We start from the raw sequence: 27,999 nt of genomic DNA on the forward strand, positions 1-27,999 counted from the left end.
TATTCACTTCATCATGACAACAATTGTAAGTAGCTATTATAGCATTAACTTCAAATGATAAAAAGAGAAACTAATCTACGTTTATTAACACTCGATGTTGGGTGAATTTCCTATGTTTTAACACAGTGCATCAACATGAATACGGTAAAATACAGTAGTTCATCCCCAGTGAGCATGTCAAGTGCATTATTCACATTTGACTAGAAACACTCAGATTTAGAAAATGTTTCATCAACAATCTATAATCAAATCTACCCTATATAAGAATGCAAAAATTGTTTCAATTAAAATATTTTTGCATTGTTTCTAAAAGTTAAACGAGTCATGGATAGCCGATAAAGCAATCGATGTATTACTTTCTAAAACTGAAAGTCTGATATAATATGAAAAAAAGTTCATTTAAAACGTGTACCCTGTAAACATGATATGTTTTAAATTTTCAAGTATAAAAAGTAAAGAGTCACTTTGGTATAAGGCTCACTGCATTTTTCATTGCGCCGCATGAGAAACAGACACACAATTTAACAATAACTGCTGAAAAAGTCAATGTCGGTTCAGATTTCACTAGATATCTTCAGATTTATTTTCTGTCGTCGTCTTCTCTCCCGCTGAGATATTTTCCGCACCGCTGTCTTTTGCAATTTCCTTTGGAGACTCTTCCACTTTTCCTTCTACCACCCCGTTCGCCTTTCCGTTGGCATGACTGGCTGTTCCATTAGCTGCCATTGATTCCTCTTCCTCTAACTGGAGCAGCGGATTATCTATTCCTTTGGTCCCTCCGTTCATTTCTATGTCGTCCTTTTCTTCCGTCTGTTTGCTAGCATTTCTCCTGAAGAAACAAAACATAAAAGTTGGTGAACCACAAGTTTGTATTACATGTATTTTTTGTGGATTAGTTAGTGAAACTTTTCATTACGTATTCAATGTAGGAAATTGCAAATAGTATAGATTCGATAACCTCTGCAGTCATTTGTTACCTTGATTTCAAAAATGTCGTCAAAATGACGATGATGGCGATGAAGACTAGGATACCGATCACAGACCCGACCACGATAACTGAAAATAAGAAACACATTACATTGACTGCAAACTCTCCAAGTCTTCAAATGAAGAAAGGATATGGAAACGCCCCTAAATTGTAATGTTTCGTGGAAGACAAGTATTCAATAGTTTCGCAAAAACTCTACGTCTTTAGATATTTTTTGGTATATAAAAATAGTTTACGTTATAGACAATCCGCAAAAATGAAAGGAATATGCCATTTTTGCGTTATCAAAGGCTATACTAATACACCAAGCAGTTTTGGGGGTTTTTTTCCCTGTAATAGTGTTTATTTTTACCTGTATTAGTGTGGTGGTTGTTTTTTTTTTTTTTTTACCTGAAATAGTGTTTATTTTTACCGGTAATAGTATTTATTTTTACCTGTAATAGTGTCGTCATCAAGCTGTTCGGAATCGTCCACCGTGGAGAGATCCGCAGGCGGCTTGCTTTCCTCGTGTGATTTACCGTGTGAGTGATCCGAGTCCTTATGTTCCGGGGTGAACGACGGCTTGAACGTGATCTGCTTCGTCCCGTCAACAGGGATGACGATGGGAGGTAGTCTCGTCATGACAGGCTTGTTGACGATCATGGGTTGAGCAGTCTTCGTCTCTACGTCTCCTCTTGGTTTGATGCTTGGTACAAAGGTTGGTTCTGGAGTCGCATGATCATGATGATGGCCATGGTCAACTGGAGCGTTTGTTGTCTTTATAGCTATTGTTGGGACAACCTTTTCTGTTGTTGGTTTAAATGTCGTTTGTGTCGATGTTGTTGTCTTTGCCGTTGAGGTTGTGGGTTTGACAGTTGTTGTACTGGAAACTACCTTCGTTGTTGCTTCTTTAGTTGTTCTTATTGTTGAAGTGATAGGAGCTTCCGATGGTTCATTATCTGTAGTACTGGATTGCTTTGTAACAGCATTGCTTGTTGTTTCTGATTGCACCTCTGTGACGGACATTGCTGTTGGTTTTACAAACGCTGTTGTTTTTGACGTCTCAGATGTTGTGCTGGGCGAGTCTGTTGTCGTTGTCTTCTCTGTCGTTGCTGCATCAGTTGTTGTTATTTTCGCCTCTGTTGTTGCTTTCTCGTTCAGAACACCAGGAGAGCTTGTTGTTTTGAACATATCTGATTTCGTTGTCGTTTTGATTTCTGCTATGTGAACAGGGAATACTGTAGAAGACCCTATGCGTTGAAGTTCTTCTGAATAGAGCTCGTTTAAGTCAGGAAGAGCGGTATAAAACGTGTACTGAGAGGTGGATACAATTTCAGGAGTTGATGGCTCCAGCATGCTTGGTGTTGAAACTGTATCTTTTACAGCTTTGGTCGGAAATATTTTCGTCGTCGTTGTCTCAACTGAATCTGATGGTGCTGTCTTTGACACTTCAGGCATTTTCAATGGAATATTATCCACTGGGGACGTTGTGACGGGTAAACTTTTTGGCGTGGAAGACAAAACAGATGTCGTCAGGTCTGAGCTTGGTGCGGAAGATGTAGATTTTTCCTGTTTTGAGGACAGTCCCAGAACAGTTGTTGACAAAATGGTTGTAGTTATGTCTGAACTTTTCATAGTCGGTGACACATCTAGTGTTACCGACTTTGTTGTAGGTTCTTGTGTTGTGGTCTCTGAACCTTTGTCTCTCGAGGTAACATTTATTGCTGCAGTTGTAGATGATGTCTCTTGTGTTGAAATTGTTGTTTTCACCTCATTTGACACTGTTGTTGAAGATGGAGGTACACTTGGTGTGACGTTCTCTTCAACTGTTGTTTTTTCCACTTTCAAGCTGGTTGTCTGTGTTACTGCTTGTGGGGTTGATGATGGGTTTGAACTAGAACTACTCCTTGTTGTTGATGGTGATGATGTAGATGATGAGAGACTGTGTTCATCCGTATGAGATTCAGATTTTTGTGTTGAAGTTGACAAGGTGCTCGCAACAGTAGAAGTGAGAGATGAAGAATCAACAACGGGTGTTGTCGGATGACTAGTGGTTGTGGTGGTAGAAGACCTTTGTGATGAGGTTGAAGATGTTTTCTGTGAAACAGTTGAAAAAATGGCAGAACCCTTGGTAGTCTGAGCAGTTGTTTCCTGAGTAGCAGATGAAGAAACTGAAGGAGAGACTGTTGTTGGTTCAGTAGTTTCGAGTAATGATGTTTCTTGTGGGACTGTTGCAGAAGATACAGTTGTTTCAGCTGTGGGCTGTTTTGTTGACATGGGAGATGAAACACTCCTTGGTGTTGAAGCAGTCATATCTTCACCTATCATTTCCGGAGTGACCATTTTGTCCATCAGATTGAGCGAGTTGATTGACTGAGTCTGTATGAGATTGGGTTCCATAAAAATACTATCCTGACTTAATCCGGATTTACTCAGAAGTTCCTGAATTGCATTTGACGCTCCAGTTGACTGATCTTGAAACATATCTTTAATGGAAATAGGAGTCAGCTTGTTGTCTGTAGTGGTGTCTGAAGTCAGGGTTCTTGTGCTCTCTTCTACGACAGCCTCGCAGTGCACATAAACAAACTCTGTCAAAATTAAAAAGCATATTTGATTAATAAAAGGATAAAAGAAAAAGAGGGATTTTGTGGAAATTAAAAATATAGTCATTTTCGGAAAAATGTTGCAGTTTTTTGCAATATTACGAAATGACCAAGCACAAAACCGATCACAATTTAACTTTTTGATCATCTCATTTTCATTTACCATTTGGATCCGTTTCCATAGAAACGCAAGATGATCCTGGTTCCGCGGCACCAAATTCCGTTTGTGATAACAGAACATTTCCTTCCTTCACTTCCGTTGTATTGAACTCTGCCGTGACTTTGGTACATTCAATAGACTGAACGTCACTATGAGGACTTCCTTCCGCTCCTAGATGGAAGTCTAACTTATTGCCGCATTGCTCGGGAAAGTCAAGATGGCCTATTTCCAGGTAATCACCAGTTACATTGAATGTACATACACAGTTCCCTTTTCCGGAAAATAAAGAAGTTTCTATTATGACTGCATGTTGAGCCTGGATTACACTGTCAGTACACATTTCCACGACTAGAAAATACAAAGGAAACAAATTTAAAGCCCGTTATTTCTTTACAATACAAGTGCTAAATTAAGAGACAATAACAGTAGCTGTATAATGGGTTTCAACACAAACGCACATTTAAGGTGATCCTGATATTGTTGTAATAATGTAAATTTTTGAATGCAAAAGGGAATGTTAAAGAAGTCATGCTTGTTTTAAATCAAGCAATACAGTGGAATATTTTTAGTACAGGTGTATACTAATATCAGATTGGTGTATATGGTAGAGGAAGCTTTAAAAAAAACACGCGAAAGGGCATACAAATTAAATTGTGAGCAACAAGTTCCCTTAAAAAGAAATTTATTCCTAAGATGAAAACATATACTTTCATTGTTATATGATTTTGCAAACCCTGTATTTACAAATGTATATTTTCAATTATAGCGTAACAAATGAGATCTTATGAAATTTGGCAAGTTTGAATGAACAACAAAAAAGATGACATGATACATCTTTATTTTTGTTCTAAACTAACCTAGTTGATCGATGCAAAGAAACATCAATCAAGAAAACGGAGAGCTCACGTCTGAGAGTAAAAACAGGTACGAACTAATTAAACACTTCCAAGTTTAGACCCGCTAAATTGAAATTCCCGAAGTGATGCATATTGATGAGAGACAAATAAATGTTAACTCAATGACCGATACTGTCCGTCTTTCCCCTTAGGCACATAATGACCAAAAAATGATTTAGGTTCAAAGCAACAGCTTAAGCGCTGAACAGAGACAAAACTGTCACATGTGGACGTTAACTGGTGTAACACTGTCACCTCCACCACGCAAGCCCTTTGACGGGAGGCCTTTTTATGTTCCCCAATCCCATCAGCAATATGAAAGCTACTTTGTTCTCCGTTAGCCACATCGGGATTGGGATGCGCATTGTTGAAATACGATATGGACATTATCGTTAGTGAAAGTAGTGTTGAGACTGATAATGAATTATATCTGTACATACATGTATACAGCTCTTTGGCAAAGAGCTGTTGTGTTATTGCACTGTGCATTAAGAATAATGAACTCCTACAAATTTTCACTGAATTGTGTCATTCAAAAATGCTTTAGGTCATTGCCCTAAGGGATGTTGGCAAGCGTTTGAAGAATGCATCTTAATTAACTAGTATATATATCACGTAACCGCATACATAAATTTTGTCGTAAGTGAATACTTATGTAAATATTATTTTACTTCTATTAATTGCTTATGTCGTGCAGAATTTTTAATATAAAAAAATCCACACATCATATTTTGTTGTAAGTTTTTTGTTCCATTATAATGTTGGTTTGCGCCATATTTGTCACAATCTAAATTCCCATAATCAATGACTCTTGTACCCTGAAATATACTGTATCCTTAAAGTGAACACTATGTGGATTTTGTGTGGATTTTACGTACAAAAATTCCTCATACATGTAATAAAACGCATTTATATATTTATATCAAAAAAAAAATAATTAGCATTTATTCTTTTGCATATATAACCAATAAGGTTTGACCTAATAAAACTGTAGAAAGAAATCTAAATTAGGGACCAGTTGACAAGATGTGGTTGACCTCCATATTGAATCAAAGGACTCTGTAACGGGTAATAAAGCCTTGTCTAGCCAAATTCCTCCCCCGACGAGAAAGTGCTCTTTTATTTTCTAGGAATAATTTATGACCACACGGCTTGGGGATTGAGGACCATGTATGCCATTTGTTTTTTGATAAAATCTTCACGCCCTTGTCCATTTTCATTACTTACCTGTACAGTAGAATGTTTTTGATCTTCAACTTTGGAATTAATATTATCGTTTGTGGGGCGACATGCAAAATGTGTCTCATCCCAAATATATGAACCATGTATGTTGAACTGTACATGTACATGTTACAAGAGGGGTGCCCGCTGTATATATACTAGCATGACTTTTCTGGGTTATTTACTGGTTTGTACTTTAAGAGAAAAGCACGTGTTTTAAAATTGCAGAATTTTAATTCCAAGCGGCATAGTTTTACATGTAAGTTAAACTATCTGTAGTATGGTAAGATATCCTGTAGCAAAATTTCTGAAATTGCTTTAATCTATGAAATCTGCTATAATTGTTTAATATTAAAATGGCATTAATGAAAGAGAAGTGTACACATACCAGGTCCTTCATGATGTAGGCACTTCTTTGCAAACGACACTGAAATAAGAGAGAAAAGGTATGTTTACAAAATTCGTCAATTTGTTAACAATAACCTTAATATCCAAATCTTTAACTCGGAATTGTTTAAGGACATTGACCTTAATATCTACACCTTTAACTCGTAAATATATACCATGTGCATTGTATAATGACATTATTTTATGCATTTAAATTTCCCAAAATTGTCTTTTTCTACATGATATTGCATTTGTATTATTAAACCATTCCCACAAATTACTTTTCATAAGTGCAACAGTAATACTCTACAACTGATTTAAGTTTTCATTCACATATACATGTAAATGAACTCGCCTGAATTTACATGCATAATACATGTACAATGTGCCGATACCTGTGTGTGCGACCCTCCCTTCGGTATATATTACTTACATGCCATTAATGGCATATATATATTTCAACCTATTACGACTGCCTCCTTACAATGAGTAGGAGGTATTAATAAAACTCTAACGCATATTTATATCTTTCTGCTTCTGCTTTGCTCATATAACAAGGATATATCAAACAGCTGCAATGTGTCTTCAAAAAGAGAAGCAGAGCGTCGTTGGCAACTAACGCTCCCCTCTAGCGTATACCTACAACAAACGGCCATTTTTCACCATGAGGGGCTCACCGTATATATACTCTATGTAATGTAAATGCAGCCCCCTATACTGTAATCTTATTTATTGCACAGGAGAAATGTCATGTTGTTAATTTTGAATTTACTGGGTGGGTGTATTTTTTGTACTTACACCCACCCAGTAAATACAAAATTTACAACATGACAGAAAACACAAAATGCATTGATTTGTCAGTTTTCAAGATAAAATCTAATGATCATGTTTCCACTTCGCTACAATGTTGACTTTACCAAATGAATGTTGTCATGTTTTCAACTTTGAATTAAATAAATCAATTACAAAAGAACAACTAATTGTCAACCGCTTATAAATTTACAACAACATGGGAGTATTGAAAGAGTTTCTATTTTTTGTCATTTCCTATCAAGAAAAAGATGTTATATATAGTTTTGAAAACGTGTGATTATTATGATAGATTCTTCCCGTTTTCATAAGACATCATAGAAAGAGATATGCACTGTTACGAAGGGACATTAGGAGTTGTTATAGATCTAGATAAAAAGAGGTAATGGATACAAGATTCCATTATTTTAATGAAAACCAAGTAACTGATATGTACAGTTATGAAAGTATATTGAAAATATTATTCAAAAATAGTATTGTAGAAGATTCCCCTTTTATTATGAAGACATCTTAGTAAACATTTGTATTGTTATGAAGATATATTGAAGATACTATTTAAGAATAATTTTGTGAGTTATAGAAGATCCCATTGTCATGAAAACCATTATAATGATAGTAATAAAACATGCATACTCTGTTAAATTACGGAAAGAAATTGGGAGTTGTAAAAATAAGGGGGTAAAATGGAGACAAGATTCCATTATTATAATGGAAACCTAGTAAAAGACATGCATTGTTAGGAAGAGATTCTAGAAGTTGTTGACGCCTTACAAGGTGACAAGAATGTTGTGATTACTTAGGAAACGATGTAAAGAATGGCCTTCCTGACGGATTTACGCGTAAACAGAGACCGTTAATGGCCGGCGATTTGTGTTCCCAATCATAGTCTTCGATCTGTGTCATCTACCGGCATTGGTACACACTGGTAAAAACCTCCCTACTCTCGACCAAAACATATTACTCAACCAAACACTGGGGCCTTGACTGGCGCTACTGTGGTCAAAACAAGGAGAATTGTTGTGGTCGTTGGTCTTTTCTAAAGGGGCCAGCAGTAACGGTTACTTGTGTGTATTAGTTTTCCCTTAAAAAAATCATTGCAAATGTGTGACTCATTCATTATTGGAGGCTAAATTTATCTTCTTCTTTTTTTATTTCCGCCTGTTGTATGAAAAAATAAATACAAACAGATTCTGGTCCTGAATAAATTTTATGGCTATTTTTTTCTTCTTGAGCTCATTTGGATACCTGATAGGTTTTATTCCGTAGCTGATAAAATGATTAAATGAAAATTGGAATTTCGAATATGAAATTGAGTCTGAATAACTTTACATGTTGAGTCATCAAGGAATGAAAACATACATGGGAATTTAAGACCAATTAATCAAGCACCCTTCACGCGTGAGTGTATTCAAAAAGATATATACGAAAACTTCATTAAGCCATAATTCATATTTGTCATCTAATAATTACAACATCCGTTGAGCCTTCGTCTGCTAATTTTTGGGGGTCCTTGGGGCGTAATGTTTACACCTATTTATTCATCCGCCATATAAATCGTCAATGAGGTGTCCCTCCACTAATGCACAAAGTCCATGCAAGCCTTTGGCAGTTAATGTCCTAATTCGCCGGATGACAGTTTGATTGCACCAAACTATGGGCAAGACTCGAGATGTTATTTGCTGCTTTATGAGCGGTGACATTTTTAACGGGTTAATTTACTTCGTTTTTATGTCTCCGAAAACACTTTGAAAATGTGAAAGAATGGTTGTCGTGAGGGCCGGAACATGGAACGGATTTTTTTTTCTTTCTTTTTAAATACAATAACATAAATGAATCATTTTCAAGTTAAAACTTTACAGATTTTACCTAAACGTACTTAAAACTGTTTTATTCAGTGTCTGAAGTTATCAATTTAAACATATTTCATTGATAATCCAAAAGGATTGGGCAACAGACTACTATAGTAAATAGCCTATGTAAACCCACCCCAAGACAAATTGTAATTGTGTTGCTTGAAGTTTTAACAAAGCGAAAATTATTCAGAACAATCCAAATAAACATACAAAAGTAGAGCGGAACAAAGTCGCAGAACCATATATCATTGCATGTAATGAAATAAAATTGCGGAACAAACTATTATTCAAAGCACGTTTGATGCATGAGATAAATAGTAAATACACACATGCTTTTGTTATTAACTATGATATACGCCAGTCGACCTGGGTTATGAATGGTTTAGTGGAAAATAGTCGAGGTTTTTATTCCATTAGATCTGGACAGAACAAGAAAAGAACATCGTCTATTCCAGTGCATTACCCTAATTATTTCTCGGCCCTGTACCAACTTCACGTAAATACTGCCGAATACGAGTGAAATCTCGTAAAAAATGAAATTCTTTCGGAGAAACACAAATACATTTAAGAAATAATCAGCGAACAACCGGAACTTTGAAGCAAATTGTTTTATTCTTGGAATTTTGATAATATAATTGATTTAATCGATATTTGATTGAAATACCTGGTATATTAGTAATTTTGGTATTTAGTACAATAGTATTACTGTTTTTTCGTTCGATTTTCTTGGTTATCATGTCAAATTTTGAAAAAAGAAATAAAGTCACATCAGTTTCAGAAAAGATTTGGAATTGTGTCAACTTGTGAATGTCTCCATTCCTAGAATATAGGGGGAAAAGTTCACAAATGTACACCACTTCCTTTGAACAGCTTTCGACACATGTTAACCAGCACAGACTGTGTGTACTGTACCTATGTTTAATATGTTAATTAGATTGTTATGCAAATCAGAGTTTCTCTTTGAAATATCGCGCATTTCGAGGTTAATGCGAAACAAATCATTACTTCTTTATGTATTCTATATTTTGCCTGCGGTCTAAATGTATTCTTATTTCATTCATACACAAAACGTTAGGTGAAATATGTTTTGGGTAATCATTCATGTAAAAAGAAATACTATAAACATTTGTAAATGGTCATCAATGATACTTGTAAATAGGCCAGTGATTAATTAAAAGAAGCGAAGGTAAATAAAATACTCACCATTAAACAAGCACAACACATGAAGAAGAACATATGAAACATACAGGAGACCACGATATTCCTTGGGAACGCTCATGATGATAAGAAATAAAGTTCTGTTTGGATGAATGTCCTCTTATGAAGTTAAGTTTCCCCTAAGATTTCCTGATTTCTCCCTCTATCTAAGGTTCCATCACCGGAGAGGAAAAATAATCAGTCCACGAAACAAATATTTCCGCTTTTTCGTCTTGTCACATGTTCAGTCTCTGGATCTGGTTAAAACGGCATTAATTCAACAGTGACTGCTCTCAAATGATGGACAAGAGCTCGGGGAGGGGTCGGTCCGCTTGTTGATATGCACGTCCGTTGCGCTGGATCTACAGGTGAGGAAACCTGCACTGATGGCTGTCCACTACACCTGGGCGCGCGTTACCTGTGCAGGGGATGACAGCTCCCTGTCGAATGCCTTAATCGTCGATTCGTCATCGGATGTCTCACGGATTAATGACTTCTCCCCCTGTTAATCTGTTTCTCGCTGTCAGACCCTGTCTGTCCGTCTGAAGCATCAGAAGGAGAAACGATTACTCCCTAACGGTTCTTTTATTGCCTGAATTAAGTTTGTCCTCTTTTCATCTTTTTCATAATATGGTCTCAGATTTGATTTTAATAGCATGGAACATGTTTAAACAAGTGTATCGTTTTGCATAAAATAAATTGTGTATATATACAGATATTCCTACTTAAAATATCTGATCATATAGAAACTATTAGATATTTTAAAGGGGCATGTATGGTCACGATTTTGGTCAAATTTTATTTTTCGATTTCTATTGTTTACAATGCTTCAATAAGGTATTTCTAATAATCAAATAAGATTTGAGAGTGATTCGTAGAGTTATAAGCAAGATAAAGGGCTCACAATTCTTCGTCATGTAAACAAGGCTCGTGCCCTGTTTTTGTTTACATAGGTTCAATATACCAGTAAAAAATCTTTTTCCAGCTTATTTGTCTATCTTTTTATTTATTTTAGGCATGGATAAACAGTTCCTAACGTTTAACACATTCGTTTTAAGTTTAAAACTGAAATTTTTACTTCAAAGTTCAAAATGTAAACAAACGCTTTGTTTACATAGCGAATAATTTCAAGCTCTGTAACTCGCTTATAACTCAACAAATGACACTCAAATTTCGGTTGCCTATTAAAAATGCCTTTCTGAAGCATTGTGAATGTTAAAATCGGAAAAATAATTTTTGACCAAAATCGTGACCATGCCCCTTTAAATGTTACAATGTAACCATTGCAATCAATGTTTCTTTTTACATAAATACATGTACATCATTATCAATTAATGATGTGTCTCTTTATATAAATAATTATACATTATTAGCCTAACATTTCCTATTATAATAGCATTAATATAACATAATTTTGATTTTAACAGAAAACATAACAGATTTATCCTTAGGCAACATGTAAACACAATTTCTTATTTACTTTAAATTTATTTATCAAATGATATACTTAATATGAATCAATTAGACATACATGCACATTTTCATCCAATCTTTATCTCTATCATTTCGAGATTTTTCTCATATACATGAAAGTGATTATTGTGATAGTATAAATACACGATTGGATACAGGGTATATATATATATATATATATATATATATATATATATATATATATATAAACAATCGGGGAAATTAGAGATAAAGTTTTAAAGCGATATATCTGTCATGCTTTGGCAGTAAATACAGAATTTAATAGTTGTAAATTTTGTATTTAATGCCAACCAGTAAATTAAAAAAATTTCAGCATTAGTGATACATTTAAACATGTATTTACAAAATCCTGGTGGTTAATTTACTGATAAATATGCATATTATGTAACGGAAAGACATGCTACAAGCATAATTATGATTTAACAAAAATATATAAGAAACTCTTATAGCGATTTCACTTTGTGATATTATTGGTTTTAGATAGTTCGGGTTGTTTAAGAAGGTTGCATGGTCGTGGCCACTTAAGACTTTATTAATCTTCTAAAGAAGAAGAACTGCGTGTATTTTAAAAGATATAGGAAAATGTTGAACTTTCAGAGCTTTACATGGAATTTAGTTCACTAAAAAGTAATTTATGGATGAAATAATCATATTTGAAAAAGGGTACCAGAAAATGTGATGGGTTAATTGACCATACGGCCTCCTCACAGAGTAAGTAAAAGCCGAGGGTGTTTGACTACGGATACTAAGTTATTTTGCGGTGAAAGGTACCACAACACAGCATGTTAATGATCTTTTTGACAAATCATTCAGGTCTGCTCCTATGTAGAAGGAGGAACAGCCCAAAATTTAGCATTGAATCTGATGTACGAGGCAATGTTATATAAACATTGTTTCCAAACTCTATTTGGCAACAAGCTCTGAACATTGTGCAATGTCTGATGTGTGAACCATGTGTTTATTTTCGAAACATACTTTTGAATGGTTGACAAACTACATTTGTCCAAGCCCTTTCTTATACAAGGAATGTTTCACTCCACATGAATAACTGCACGTATTTACTGTTCAAGATTTTGCATGAAAGCTAGTGAAATCTAGAGAATTGTTTACCATGGAATTTTTGAAAAAAAATTTTGAACCAAATATACTATTGTAATTGAATTCCAATTATACATATAATTTGCCCGCATTTTTGGACAGATCAAATGCTAATTGTGATAAATGTCTTGCTTTTTACGGATAATCACAGTTTGGTCAAAAGACTGAAATTTGGTATTCTAGTTCCTAATAATTGTCACCCGATGGAATATATAACATAATGTCATCATATGTAGTAGAAACTTTTCTTTGTGTGCTTTTAACATGAATTTAATACATCCAGCCCTAAAAGTAATAATTTTCAAAATGCACAGAGCGCGCAAAAAGATATGCATGCCAGCCCAAGCAATTCTGAGACAGTTTGTGACGTTAAACTCCCTTGCTTTGTGACAAAAACTGTTTGCATGTCAAAATAGAATAATTCTGATTTAGATTATACATTTAAAAGAAAAAAAATTTACGGGCTCGTGCTTTTTTTTTTTATTCTGCCCTATATTGCCGCATCTTGGACCACCAGTAGAGTTCCCATAAATCTCAGGGGATTTTTTTTTTTATCTTTTATGCCAATTCGTCTTTTGTTTTGTCATTAACACAATTCTTTCCAATAAAACGCATGTAATGCAAAAATGGTTCCAGTGTTATCTATTCTTGTGGTTTTTTTAAGTTTATCAATAAAACTTTTTTTTATTTTTAGATTCTCCTTACCTGGGCATATTATACTTTATTCAGTACTGCTTCTTAAGCTTTTTGAAGAAAGATAAATAACTATAATTTGATTTTTTTTAAATTATTATTTACCAAACTAAAATACAAAGTTTTGTAATGACAATGTTACACACATTTCATTTTTAAACGGTGAATGCTTATTTTTGTTTGCACCATCGCCACAATCTGGTAGGTAATATCTTAAATCTAAAAGGTGCGGCCACACGTATATATTTCATGTAATACAATGTTACAATTAGCGCAGGAGTGTTGACCATTAATATTCTCACGTTTTCATGACAACATTTAGGGAATACACCTATATATATTGGTAAAGAAGACTCAAGGAAACGCACCGAAAATTGATAGAAATAGAAAAAAACCCACTGACTAAGTACGCGCATTACCAAATTAATGAGGGGTCAGCCTATTGCTCCACCCCCGGGGCTTTGGAGGATGTTTGCATTCAGAATGTACCAGTTGTAGGACCGATAAAATTGCAACAAAGATTTATGGGTTTCAATGAAGATGGATTACCTGCATGCCATACAGGTGAGGTCAAAAGCAAAAGTTAGAAAAAAAAGTCGTGGAGTTTATTTGTGTACTTTATTCATCCCGCATACAATTAATAAAATCAATTACTTTCTCCCATTATATTTTTGTTCAAACAAACCAATAGTTCATACAAATATATGACACAATTATATTATCACACGACAATTCAAAACAAAGTGACTAGGGAGTTATGAAAATGGAGGTTAATGCTGCGCGATTGCTTAATGTTACTTAAATATAAATAATAGAACGTGAAAATTGTGAGATGTATGTACATGTACATGAATAACTCGAAGTAATAGACATAAAAATATATACATATGTTTGGATTTTACATTTCAATAGTTTATAAAAAGATATATTATATAATGTTCGACAAAATAAATAATATGAGTTGGCCTGATTTAACTGTAATTAAAGATCATACAATATCTGATAGCAGAATATTAAATAACTCTATCAACCCTTTAGCTAATGACACATGTTTTCACGGATATTGTTGATCTATTTTCCGCAACTTCCTGGCAGATAATCACAAACCTCGCTGCAATATAATGAAAAACGTCTCCATTGTGTAATGCTGTCCCCATTAATCTCTCCGACATACCCTCAAAACAATTAGTCTTAAGGGAGATTACTGATGAGACAGTCAAGTCATTAATGGATATATACACACACGGTAACGCATGGCAATGAAGATCGATTGGTCAAATTCAATGCATGATATAACTGCTGAATGGTAAAAACAATGAAATATAATGTAAATCAACAAAAGTTGAAACACAATTATTGGACAGTGATGCATAATCTGCATGTCATATCAAATACATTGACACATTTCTCTTAAAGAATTGGTATCGTTTCGAATAGTATATTTCATGCATTACTATTCGAATATTTCTTTTAACAGATAACATGTGTCATTTGTATTGAAATAAGTATTACTGATAACATGACATAGAATTGTTCATAATGCCGTCTTTTGCAATAAGAAATCCTTAAAAATTCTCATTTTATAACTTTCACTAAATAATATTTAGTTTCATGTATTAATACCATTAAGACCATGTTTCTGCCACCATTAAACTTAACTGAACTTTGATATTCGATGGTTCTGAAACATGTACAATACTATTACATGTAAATAAAATACTGGTACCATGTACTTTGTTTAACGAGATATATATATAAAACAGTATTTGTATACACATTAAATCATCATATATATTCATATCCTATTTTATACACTACACTTTAACTCCACAAGGTTAAGTTGACATAAAACAATACAAATATGATGAATGAAAGAATCATGCTTTCTTTATAATGATATGGTTCATATTGATAATAAACTGAAAATCTGACATACATTCATGTTTTTTCCAGCAGTTCTTATTTGCACGAAACACAAGGCATATTCTGGATATTGCAAATGAAATGGCTATTTGGCACAGGGGACTAGTAGTTTCCACTTCGTCATAAGTGTGTCCAAGTATCACCGTCTACTTTCACTTGACTCACTTCTACTCCCTGTTCCTCGTTTTCCGGATTTACATCTTCCGTACTGTCGGCTCGGTCTTTTTCCTGCATCATGGAGTCCGTGTCTACATCCTTTTCTGTGACGTTGTTGGAGTACCAGAAGTCCTCGTATGTCGGGTTGTCGTACGTTGATTTGTCGTTTATCTGCCGTTCTGCCATTCCAATAAGTGTTTCCCCTCCCCTGCTGCCGCGCCTGAAATTAATTGCATTTGAAATAATTGAAAACTCTAATGTTATTATAAAATGCAATTATGATCTGTCCATGTATATTTTAGCTCGTTAACTTTACTGCATTTTGAAAACTTCATTGTGAATACAAAAAGGCAATAATTTCAGGAATGATTGTTATTTTACCTTATACGTAATTCAAATGGTATTGAAAATGATTTTAAAAAGTCACGTTAAACAAAACGATTGTAATTGATTATACCAAAAAAAAACCTTCCCCAAAACCTTAACGAATACCTTCTTAGTGAAAAAGAAAAGAAAAAATGACAACGTCCTGTTATAATGAAGAATTAAACTAGGCCTAGATGAAGTGAAATGGATGTGCTAATAGTAAAAAAAAAAAAACGATTTCTCGAGGCAAACCGAGTATTTCACGACAGAATTAATAGTTTTAGAAAAAATTCCTGGACGACACAGAATGTGAGCCTGTTATTACGCAATTAGACGGTGCAAACACATCCTGGTCTTGTAGGAACGATTGTTGCTATCATTTGCTGGTTATAATGGCTATGGTGGGTCACACATTAACAGAGAAAAAAGACAGACAGAGGGGAAAAGAAACTCTTTTAACTGTCTTGTCAGGCAATACAAGTTTGTTTTTAATCTGAAAACATTCTAGACTGTGCCAACAATTAAAGGTAATAGATATACATGTTTTAGAACGAAACATGTTCTGGGTTAAAACATAAAAAATTTCGCCTAGATTTACCATAAATTTTGAGGAAATGAAACATTATCTGCGTAATCTGAAAGAAATGAATACGGCATAAATTGAGGCCTACAATTACACTTTAAACTAGGTGTGAGCTCATGTCTGCTAATATAAGGAAAGGCAGTATGAGTTCTTAGATAAAAAATTACATTGCGTAAGACTTTTTCAAATGATACACAAAGCTAATGCCTACATGTTGATGCAATGTATATGTTTCTAATTAACTGTTATCTTACCTGTATAATTATTATTTGTTGGGTTTTTAAAGAAATTATTTCATAATAAATTAAACAGAAGAGAAATTATAAAACTAGCTATAAATAAAAGTAAAGCTGCGCAATTAATCATTAAGTGTAGCAGAATGGTGATTTTCGCGGCACACAGTTAAAACCCAAATATCCCCGTGTAACTATGATAGTTAACATTTACCACTCCTATAGCATGTACTTTCTGTTCCTCTGTTTCCTGCTATATTATAGAAAATAAACATCTTAAACATTGGCTTACTTTAATTTAAAAAAAAAGAAAGCACATAGGCCTACTATTAATACCTTATATGACTGTCATTATCAAACTAGTACATACATAATCATGCAAATTACAAATACCTTAGACATCGATTGAATTAGTTTATTGGTTAAATTCATTGTGTGACCCATGTTTATTTACGTTGAATTATTGAAGTAATAAACAGTTAAATGCGTGGAACATTAAAAATTCTAAAGTAATAGTACAATATTTTTCTACTTTTTTGGCCTTTCCTGTGATTTGACTTACCTGATACAAACGGACACCGTTACAATGACGATCAGAAGCACGACCCCGCCCACTGCTACAGGAATGATGATGGATACTGGAAAAAATATAGCAATCATTGTATCATTGATCTGATTATAATGGTGAGAGAAATACTATGGAATTATTAAAATTCGTAATGGCTTAATTTTCGTGGTATTCGTGGCTAGTCATTGGCTCCTCAACGAATTTATATCCTCGACGAAAACAAATTTTGAAACTGTTAATTTTCTTACTGAAACTAAAAAACGGCGAATCCATCAAACTACATCTAAGAAAAACCAACAATTCACGAAAATTGGCCCCCACGGATTAAATGATTCCACAGTACACATTTCGACATGTTTACTGATATAATTGCTTAATTAAAGATTACATTTCCGCTATGCAAAATACAATGGAAGGGAAAACTTCACGTTAAAATGATTGATATATTTAATAATTAAAGAAAGGATTGATATTCATTTGCAATACTTTGTTAATATTCCTAGAGTAGAAATATTAGTGCCAGATATGGAACAAAATGCAAATTAACACCATTGTGAATGTTTGATTCTTTCATGTCATTCATGCTGTTTCTTTATTCAAACAGATAAAATGGTCAAGGCATGAACAGTTATACATGCGCGTTGCATGTAAATAGAGAAAAAATGCAAAAAATCACATGGGAAGAAAAAGACTTACAAGGCACTCCGTCGTCTGCCTTTTCCGGCGATCCTTTGTTGGGAGTTTGGGTTGCATTGGAAGAGGCTGTGGTGACATCTTGTGTCGTACTCGTAACAACAGGAGATGAAGACGAGGCTGGAGGCTCGGTATCAGCTGGATTTGTTGTTACAGATTTTTCTGTTGTTGTTGTCATTGGAGTTGTTGCAGCTGAGGAAATCGACGGTGTTGTATTGATTGATGAAGTTGTCGTTGGTGTTTGTGTTGGTTGTGATGTTGTTTTCATCGATGTAGTTTTTGTTGTTGATTGTATGGTTGATATAATGGTAGATGTAGCAATTGGCAGTGAAGATGAAGTTGATTTAATAGATGTAGTTGTTGGTGACAATGATGTAGATGTGTTGGTTTTTGTTGTTGTTGATGGTGTAGGTGTTGTTGCTGGTGATGATGTTGTTTTTATTAATGTAGTTGTTGGTGGTGTTATAATTGTTGTTTTAATGGAGGAAGTTGTTGTTGGCGAAGATGTTGTTTCGATTGTCGTGGTTGTTGATGGTAATGATGTTGATTGTGATGCTGTTGTAGATTTTGTCGATGTAGTTGTTGGTGATAATGTTGTTGTTTTCATCGATGTAGTTGGCTCCGGCGTTGTTAGTTTAGATGATGTAGTTGTAGTTTCAGTGGTTGATGGTGATGGTGTTGGAGCTTCAATTAGTGTTGTCGTTATCGGTAGCGGTCTTGTTGTTGTTATTGTTGATGTACTTGTTTGTTCTGATGTTGAAACAATTAACGCTGAACTTGTCGCTGAATCTGTCGTCAAAACATCAGCAATTGCTGTGGTAATCTGTGACTGTGTACTGGGTGTTTCTTCGCGTTTTTCTGACGTAACAGAGGACTGGGTTGTTGTTTTGGGGGTGGTATCTGGTGATAAAGTTGATGAAGGTGTGTTTACCGTTGTACTTGAAGGCAATTTAGCTGTAATTGCCTCTGACCTAGAAGTCAATGATACAGCTTCTGTTGTTAATGCCTCATGTGTTGTAGTTTGGTCGGAATTTTTCGTTGTAATGGGTGCAACTGTTGTAGGGCTGGGCGTTGTTGCCCTCGCTGTGGTAAATTGTGTGGTTTCTTCAGCTGATGTGGTAGGAGGTGGCGGTGCGGCAGTGGTAGATTTTGCTGTGGTCACAGGTGGTGTTGATGCACTGATAGCCGCTGGGGTGGTGATCGGATCTGTTGGAAGAGGAGACGTTGAGCCCGTTGTAGAGGGTGGTCGTGTTGGGAACGGTGTTTCCTCTCCTGGTGTAAAGCACTGCACCTGTAACTTGGCTCCCGAATCATCTAGTACGTGGAAGTGAAATAATATTGAAAGATTATTAAAATTCTTTAAAACATGCAACAACAGAGAACATTCCTAGACATATATTTGTCTACATCACATAGACATAAAACCCTACTACATCCCCCACCCATGCAAAGCCGGTAATCAGTTTTCTCTTCGACGGGAAACCGCCATATGGTAGAATTTACCCTTTCTTGTTAACTTATTTAGTAATTGCCTATAATCGTGATTTCCGGTATACCTTGTTTTGGTAATCACAAATGTATATTCTTGAAATTTGATCGAATGTCTAAACAAAAAACATCGATTAAGGGTATTAGGAAATTATATAATGCTATGAATCTTTAACATATTTATGAAGAATTGTCCCATTTTGCAGATGTTAAAGTTGTTGCATATGTAAAACATATGACATGTACATGTATTTTTTTACATTGCAAACCTTTAACTGTATGAAGGAAATTAGTTCTCCTTAATTTTTACTTGAAGGATATACTTTATTGAAGGCATTTTTAAAAAACACAAAATATAGAATAGATTTACCTGATCGTAGCCCGATACAGTATCTGTCATCGTTTGGATAGAACTCTTTTACAAACGAGATATTTCCAATAGTGTTATTTTGTAGCTCCACATTTCCGTTCAAAAAACAGACATTTCGAATCACCCCAGAGTCTTGCGTACTGTCGATGATAACATCAATTCTAGAACCACAGCCATTATAACCAGGTTCCAGAGAACTCTGTTTAAGTACATAGAGCCTAGCTTTCTCTTTGGTTATAACAGGGGTGAGGTAACAGGTGCAAGCATTGATACCCTCCAACATTCTCTCCCCTGCTTCAGTGACGTCAATCACCACGTGGTTACCGATAACGGTGGTTGATTTGCACATGGTAGCCACTGTTAAAAAAATACCAATGATGCAACGTATAATTATACATACATGAGCACATGCAGTTTGGTATCTTGTATTTGTCTCATTTTAATGATATGAATATCATATTTATAATTACCCTTTGAAAGAACAAATTTGATGAAGAATAATACAATGAATTGTTATTGTTACTTTAGTTTGCATAACTACAATTTTTTTTATCCTACCTGGAATAGGCGAAGAAGACTGTGCGCAAAACGAAAGTTGAGCAGCACCTGCAAGCAGCAATTTAGAGATATGTTACTTACTGCTTAATCCATTGCTTATTAATAAATATAAGTTTTTTTCTTGTTTTTTTCACAATGCCGATAATTTTGATATTGAGTTATCATAGTGGATGATTGTATGCTCTAATACTAGTATTACAAATTGGTTCTGCTCTATAGTAAAAACTGACTAAGTATTTTCTAAGAGGCAGTTAATACAAAATGATTCAAATAATTTTTGTTCCAAAACATATAATGCTATGATGAATCAATATCAAAGCATGACCTGAACGTTAACCAGAGGCAAACAACAGTATAATTACGAATCATGCTAGTTGGTCTTTTCTGGGATTTTCAGTACTTTGATTAAAATAATGAAACAATGACAATTATTAGGAATGGTAGTCTGAACATTTTTGATCAGGGAGATGTTAAAAATATTACAATTAAAAAAGTCATATAGAACACATTTTTTTCTTTTAGATATTCGCGAAGCTACCAGATCGTATTCCCTAACAAGTGAATGTCTGTCAAATCCAAATTGAAGGGTTTTTAAGGATTTCAAAGACGCCTCTGAAATGCATTTAAAAGTGTTTACTCAGTAAATAACTTCTTATTTGTCGCAAATGACATATACACAGGCCATTACAACAGTACCCCTGTGAAAACTGAAGCATGGTTTGGTCCGATGAATTGGTGTTCTGGTACCCTCAAAGAGTTGGAAATAGGATAGAGTTATTTTCGTGATTTACAATTTGACGGAGTTCAACATTGTTCGCCAAAGATGGTTTACATATTCACAGCGTAAGAAGCAAACTGTTTGCGTGTTTCTTTAATGACACCCATTGTTGTATTACTCAAAGAGTATTTGGTTTTTAAATTTCAAGAGGTGCGCCATTGTAAATTTGGCCGAAGACCTCAAAATCAAATATTTCATTCATAACGAGTTGGCACAAAGTTTAAGAGCTTATTTTATTCATGGCGAACAGCTATTTATACATGAATTTTTCAAATAATGAATGCTGCATTTTGTGAGTTTTCGTTTATAGAATCTGACACACTTTTACATGTATTTTCAAAAATAAATATTCTTCTAACTGTTATAAAATAGAATTTAAGAGAACGATGCTCTAAAAACAATTAATTGATATTGCATGCAAGAGCTTTTGCAAGACTTTGACAAATTGAATTATTAATGTCTGTTTTACTATTAATACAAGAATTCTAAAACTTGGATATGGTGTTGATATAAATCAATAAAGGCTCATTAAGGCAAGGTAGAAACCGGTTTGGAGCATCGATTTTAGGTTTGTTATTGATTTCGACGGAACTGATCGGCCGTCCACTGTATTAGCCATAAGTCGGAAATTTTGCATTTCATCAATTCACGAATATAGTGTTTCTTTCCTTACCTTTTGTGAAATATAGGAAAATCAAAGCGACTAACAGCTCCATCCTCTTTGATATATCACAGCTTTGATAATCACAAAAAAAAATTTAAATTCCTAAACGTTGTTGAAAATTCATTCCAGCAAAATTGTCATTCGAGCCTCAAATAGCGCTGGTCGTATCGGGGTGCGTACATTCATTACTCCCTTTCTAGCTCAGAGGGGTGTGCATTATGACTGATCCGTATTTGATTTCAGAATTAACACGGCGGATTATTTAAACAGCAAGTGTTGATCCTTTGCAATAGAGAAGATCTGTTCGAAACAATAGACGTCAAATCTACATACTGGTTCCTTTCTTCGATAAGCGCATTCTCTACAACCATCGATCTGAACAAAGACACAATCGGCCCGATCGGAATTTGCCGGTCCGTTCTTATAGACACTTATTTCATGGTCCACAACTTAACATACATTTAAATATTTAAAATGCCCCAAATATATAATAAATAAACCGCTGATTAACCTCTTTTCCGCGCAAACACGGAGATTAATTGTGAATGAGATTAACGGACGGTTGACGAAGGAGCACCTTTCCAGTCGGTTTCATTTAACTATTAAGTACTCGCCGATTAATGTCCTTTAATTAGGGCATAAGGACCTATTGTACTTAACGATTTCAATGTAAGGACAATACACATTTACACTATTTACATGTAGGTCCTTTAACGTCGAAATAGTAAAATATTCAAGTTTAAGATCTAGTAAATGATTGGTGTCTTTTTGGTGCGTGATCCATTATAATGTTATAATTGATTTTATATATCTTTTAAGATACTTTATGACTATATAAAGGTCCTCATAAATTATAGAAAATGAGACATTTTCCTGGCTTTCCATTGTAAATCCTATGAAAAGTAATCTCGATATCTATGTTTAATTGAAATCATTTTTAAGATTAAGAATTAACATTTATAAAACTCCGTTTTTAGAGGGACTGTAGGCATTATCTATTTCATTCGTCAAAAACGGTAAAACTTCGAAATTTGTTGCTTGTTTCTTTCATAATTCACTGAAAATGGCAGATGTAAACGCTCGTTACTTTTAAATGCGTTTATCTTAAAATCATGCTCGGTACATTTCATAAAAGCAAGCTATTGTTATGAGGCACCATTGAAAGAATTCACATCTCAAATTTCAAAAAGTTGTAGGCACCTTCCATCTACTTGATCTTTTAAACGTGAATCGACTTATGTTAACAATTAATACATGTATGTGGGTCGTCTTGACAAAGATACAAAGTACATGGATTAGAACATTGTATTTCTGGCTTTAAAATGTGCATGATAGTGGATTATACGAGAAGAAATATTTTGTTTGTGTTCAGTTTACGGCAAATGCAGTGTCAAATTTTCCGATTAATGGACAGTGTAGTAAAAGAATCGTATGCAAGGATGGATATCAACACATTTTTAAAACTACACATATTTCCATCCCCTCGAATTTTCCGCTGTTTATACACGGAATTTGCATTTTTGAATTACTTGCGACCGTAAACAAAGCGGGGTTTTGCCAGCCTCATTAATTATCACCCACATCACAAAAATACGTCGGAAGGTTTAAACGGTTAACAAGTTATTTTTATAAATTTCAAATAAATAAAACATACATACATGGCACAGTAGAAAAAAACAAATGTATATAACTCTCTAAAAAATAGTATAATAAGCAGTTTTCTTTCATGCTGATGAAAAATACCATTTACTATAATATACAATATTAAATAGTTACACTGATTCATGATGATATTAAGTAAACATCAATATAAAATAATTTATAATGAAATGAAATAAACAATAAAATACAGTCAACCTAAAAAAAAAAGGATATATCATTAGAACAATGTCACCAGAGAATAAGCATAATACTTATAATATTTACGCCTAAAAAGTACATATATTGGTTAAATATTGATTTTGAGTAAATTATAGAGTAGCACTGCTCTGTATAGCCAAGAAACATTATTTTTAGTCAACATATTTGCACTTTTTGGATCCACCGATGTGAACTTCATTCAAAGCTCTGTTTGGATATCATCATATTTTATTTGTTCTTCGTTGTGCAATTTTGGAAGATTTTCAACTGTAATTATTGTTTTGGACCCACTTCCTAAATGAATTTCTGTAAAATATCCACTATCGGTTTCCGACCTTTTCCAGCGGAGTCGATTTCTTCTTTCATCTAATGCTACGTCATCAGCTTCGTCACTTCCGTTGGCCTTTCTGCTCGATTTTTCTGACGAAAGGACGATGATATTTTTGTTGCTATGGGACTTCCGAAGTGTGACGACACGTGGTGCTGTTGGAGTCGTGTTAGCAATTCGAACATTGACAACGGATATTTTTGTCTTGTCTTCTTTGCTCAGATCTTCGTTGCTATGGTTAGAGACATTCTCTTTTAACCCATCACCTACGTCTATTACAGCTTCTTCGCGGAAACGGTGATCTTTCTTCAAATTTCTTAAGAGTCTCTGAAGTATTTTTCTATGAAAAATAGTATTGAAATAGGGTATTCTACTATATTTTAATTACACAGTACATTCTAAAGGAAATGATGATTCATGGCTTACCTTCTCCAAAGGTAAATGGATACTAACACGATACCTATCGATGCCACCGGAACAAGTATGGCGACCGTGATAATCACTTCCACTGTCAAAATAAAAACCAGAAAATGTTGCCTTAATTTTTTTTTTAGATTTAATGCTTTTTATGAAATATAATTTTCAACCAACAAGTACTTGCTTTCTTATGAAGCTGAACGTAAACCGTCAAAGACTCACGTGGTACATCCTGTCTGACAACAGTTTCCTTGACTTCCAAAACAGCACTTGTACTTTCAGATTCAGTTGTTGGAGCGATATTGGAAGGCCTTGTTGAGGTCAATGAGGCTGTTACCTTAGCTGTAAAGATTGGTTTGGGGGAGGTAGCGGGGGTGGATGACGTCACATTAGAGGTTGTAGTTGTGGTCGTGAGTCTCTCCATGTGAGGACACGTGATCTGGAAAGCATTCGTACCAACTCCGCTGTCTGATGCTGAAAGAAAAAAAAGCTCCCGTTTGATAAGAGGACTGGGTGGTCGTGATCATTTTAAGACTTAATTGATCTCTGTAAGAAGGCTTTGTGTAAATATATTGTATAGTAAAACTAGCTAAAATATAGTGCTTCAAAGAAAAGTTTATAGCTTAACAAATCATAAATAGAAATTTAAGTGTATATGATGGGCAATTTTTTCACCACCTAACCTCAGCCTAGAGCGCAAATCAATTGCCTAATTATTGGAATGTATTTTAGTTTTCACTTAGTATTGATACAAAACAAGTAAATTTACTGACCCAGTGATATGACATAACAGTATGAAGTATCATAACTGAGTTCTCCTAAATTATGAATTGATATGTTTATCATATCATTTGTTTTTACAGGAAATGACGTATTCCCTCCACATGGGAATACGTGTACTTGGTTGCCATCGCTACTGGTCACGTGCATTACAGATCCACAATCTGGTGGCGGTGTTTGTAAAGTCTTAAAGTAAAGTGTTCCAGGAAAACGCACGTGCAGCGTGCATATACACGATTGTAGGTAGTAAAGACTAGCGTTGTGGACATCCAGGTAAATAAAGTTGGAGAAGAAATTGTCTGGTGAACACATGTTGGTTACTGAAAATAAAAATCAAAGCTATTTATGCAATTTTTATACATGTCTCGTTGAAATTTTTAAGATATGTTCCTTGAGATTCCGTTGAATTTACTTTCTATGACCATTCCTATTACTACACATGGTTATAGGCAAAAACAGTTTGACATATTAAACGCTATTTGGTTTATGTACTCGTACTTGTACATTTGACTAAGAACACGAACTTTTGACCACGGAAAAGGCGAACGGCTTACAATTGTTTTTAGCCATGTAAGAGACTAAAAACTTATGTTTGCAACAAAATTTATAAGATACTTACCGTGAAGGTCTGTTTTCGGACATGACTTTGTTCCTGAAAATTAATATTACATTGTACATACTTGTATTTAAAAGATTCTTAAAAAGAGCTATTTTCCTCTTTATCTTACGATTAGGGGACTGGTTTCAAAGAACTATCTTATGACTAAGTTTGAGACCAAAATTAAGATCTCACCATTCCTGTTTCACAAAAGTATCATATCTGATGGTCATAACTGAATTCGAACAAACAGACTGTTTGTGCAGAGTAAAACTTTGATATGCATCTATGGTCTAATTTATATTTATTTATTTATGCCAATGTTCATTAGACCAACTTTTGCAATATTTAAACAGCTTAGTTTAACAGTAACACCACTACCAATGGTAAAAAATGTTCACGTTGTGCAAAAAACAATTATTATTTCAGAGCATATTAATAACACATAAACATTTATATCATACACGAGCATAATACAAAACAAAAATAAGCAAAAAGAAAACAGCTTTGTTAGACTTTTAGTCCTTTTTTAACATTTTGCAATAAAAAAATAGCATACGCAAGTACGAAGTGTAACTTTGTGCAACGGATTTGATGATTCTTATTGTTGTCATAAGTCAGATCTTATGACAATCCTAAGATATGCCCTGTGATAGATCTTACGATAGTTTTGTTAAAGAGTTGTAATTCATATATGCATGACAGGACAGTAATATACATGTATGCTATCCAGTGAAATAAGCTAGCTGCCGGTGTAAGACTGCATGCATTCTAAACTGCTTTTGGATGCATTGTTAACCTTTTTAATGACAAGTTTACTTCTGGTAGCTATCAAGATTAGTTTTTACCTCGTCCTTCAATGTCTTGTTTTAACTTTTGCTGTTAACTTTCCGTGGATTATTTCTTGGTCGATCAAAGATAGAGCTACAATGAGCGCACCCACAGACTTTTGCGAACTGACCATTGACTCCCAAGTTGGTAATCTTCATACATTTGGAAAATTGGTTGTTTCTTTTGTTTTATCTTATTTATAACATAAATGATAAACGTACTCTTACTCAATACTAATTGATGGAATGATTTAAAGATAGATGTAAATACGAGCGTATAAGCTCTCTTTTTGTGCGGCATTTGGAAAATGAAGGTACATGTAAGTAACATAGCAATGAAATTTTTTTTCTGTATAATGCAAGCTACGCCTGTATGTTAATGGATCGCATCAGCTCATATGGTCCAGTATCAGACAGAAAAAAATTGTCATATGGCTTACTAGTATATGGACCGTTTGTTGTATAAAATTTTTATCATTAAAATTTTATGTATTCTTTTAATGTTTTACATTATTTAAAGTAGTGTTACAGACTAGTATGCAATTCTGCACATCAGTCAGATTTTTAAATGCATTTTTGATTCAACATATTTTGAGTAAATAAGTCAAAACCATAAAGGGCAAAGTATCAACAGTTAATTAACTGGTAGATGGTAATTATGAATCTAATTTTAAGAACTATATGAATTGTGTTAATGTTGTGCAGGTTTGCATAATTAAGTAACTACCGAGAAATCCTTAAGATCGACATATCAAAACGAAAGTGGACCCACATAATCAATATGTTATCACAAGCACTAAAAAGTTTAATAACAAAATCACATTTTTCTCTTAAGGTTACAACTAAAAGACCGAAGAGAAAGATGCAACTTATTACAGGTTGTCAACATAAAAAAAATTGATTCTGGATAATGTGTTAGGCAATTTTACTTCCGGTTTCCAATTAAGTCTGATGAAGACTTTGCATCTGTTTATTTGTTTTAACAAATCAGCCGAGTTATCATAAAGTTATGAACAACTCTCTACTGTTTATGCTTTTTAAAATTTCAAACAAGCAGCTATTTAGGATCTGAAAGACTAGGTACAGGTTTGTGAATGAACAATGCTGAGCTGTAGTGTATTTTAAATAAACAATGGTTGATCAGCCGGCCTCATTCCACACCCCAATTCATTCTGCGATAATGAAAACTACACACTTACCTGAAATTTTCAATACACCATTGTAGATCAGCAAGACAACAAAATATAGATCTAAAACTAGAGTTCGTATCATCCCGAAACAACTAAAAACGCACCAATTCCTACATTGTTCATTCTCCTACGTCCTTATTAGGATAAATATAGGCATAATCGGTAAAACAAAAGAGGAATGTCGAGCTGATTTTTACGTGGCATCGTTATCGACCAAATCTGAGATTTTAACACGCG

The 27,999-nt window shown here is 34.3% G+C and overlaps 3 protein-coding genes across 8 annotated transcripts; all 3 read right to left on the reverse strand.

Moving 5' to 3' along the window:
• Positions 1-66: 66 nt before the first annotated feature.
• On the reverse strand, positions 67-10,510 carry LOC128183209 (mucin-5AC-like). The gene is made up of 6 exons (XM_052852132.1): positions 10,101-10,510; positions 6,236-6,274; positions 3,734-4,078; positions 1,423-3,555; positions 978-1,056; positions 67-829 (listed from the first exon to the last, which is right to left on the reverse strand). Exons 1-6 carry the CDS (start codon positions 10,174-10,176, stop codon positions 565-567), a joined length of 2,937 nt encoding a protein of 978 aa, XP_052708092.1. The 5' UTR covers positions 10,177-10,510; the 3' UTR covers positions 67-564.
• Positions 10,511-14,870: 4,360 nt separating this feature from the next.
• LOC128184582 (uncharacterized) lies at positions 14,871-21,853 on the reverse strand. Of its 6 annotated transcripts, none has more exons than XM_052854123.1 (8): positions 21,769-21,853; positions 20,318-20,365; positions 19,760-20,116; positions 17,905-19,215; positions 17,203-17,278; positions 16,855-16,893; positions 16,423-16,459; positions 15,607-15,678 (listed from the first exon to the last, which is right to left on the reverse strand). In XM_052854123.1, the coding sequence occupies exons 1-6, from the start codon at positions 21,809-21,811 to the stop codon at positions 16,860-16,862; spliced, it is 1,869 nt and encodes a 622-aa protein (XP_052710083.1). In that variant the 5' UTR covers positions 21,812-21,853; the 3' UTR covers positions 15,607-15,678; positions 16,423-16,459; positions 16,855-16,859. The 6 variants fall into 6 exon arrangements, with proteins under 6 accessions (XP_052710081.1, XP_052710084.1, XP_052710082.1 ...); XM_052854125.1 differs by having other exon boundaries at positions 15,623-15,678; positions 16,855-16,890; XM_052854124.1 differs by lacking the exon at positions 16,423-16,459 and having other exon boundaries at positions 15,539-15,678; positions 16,855-16,890.
• Positions 21,853-27,998, reverse strand: LOC128184584 (uncharacterized). The gene is made up of 6 exons (XM_052854127.1): positions 27,772-27,998; positions 25,764-25,796; positions 25,138-25,464; positions 24,587-24,838; positions 24,374-24,455; positions 21,853-24,287 (listed from the first exon to the last, which is right to left on the reverse strand). The coding sequence occupies exons 1-6, from the start codon at positions 27,842-27,844 to the stop codon at positions 23,819-23,821; spliced, it is 1,236 nt and encodes a 411-aa protein (XP_052710087.1). The 5' UTR covers positions 27,845-27,998; the 3' UTR covers positions 21,853-23,818.
• Between the last annotated feature and the right edge of the window lies 1 nt (position 27,999).

This window comes from Crassostrea angulata, chromosome 5 (assembly GCF_025612915.1).
Source record: "Crassostrea angulata isolate pt1a10 chromosome 5, ASM2561291v2, whole genome shotgun sequence".
In the NCBI taxonomy this organism is placed as follows: domain Eukaryota; kingdom Metazoa; phylum Mollusca; class Bivalvia; order Ostreida; family Ostreidae; genus Magallana; species Magallana angulata.

Coding starts and splice junctions, on each gene's coding strand:
- LOC128184582 (XM_052854121.1), bottom strand. CDS start 21,811: ATGGAGCTGTTAGTCGCTTTGATTTTCCTATATTTCACAAAAG. Junction 20,366..21,768: donor TTTCCTATATTTCACAAAAG/GTAAGGAAAGAA, acceptor TGCTGCTTGCAG/GTGCTGCTCAACTTTCGTTT. Junction 17,279..17,904: donor GGCAGACGACGGAGTGCCTT/GTAAGTCTTTTT, acceptor TATTTTTTCCAG/TATCCATCATCATTCCTGTA.
- LOC128183209 (XM_052852132.1), bottom strand. CDS start 10,176: ATGAGCGTTCCCAAGGAATATCGTGGTCTCCTGTATGTTTCATATGTT. Junction 6,275..10,100: donor TGTGTTGTGCTTGTTTAATG/GTGAGTATTTTA, acceptor CTCTTATTTCAG/TGTCGTTTGCAAAGAAGTGC. Junction 4,079..6,235: donor CCTACATCATGAAGGACCTG/GTATGTGTACAC, acceptor TGTATTTTCTAG/TCGTGGAAATGTGTACTGAC.
- LOC128184584 (XM_052854127.1), bottom strand. CDS start 27,844: ATGATACGAACTCTAGTTTTAGATCTATATTTTGTTGTCTTGCTGATC. Junction 24,839..25,137: donor CTGTTATGTCATATCACTGG/GTCAGTAAATTT, acceptor TTTTTCTTTCAG/CATCAGACAGCGGAGTTGGT. Junction 24,288..24,373: donor TCCATTTACCTTTGGAGAAG/GTAAGCCATGAA, acceptor TATTTTTCATAG/AAAAATACTTCAGAGACTCT.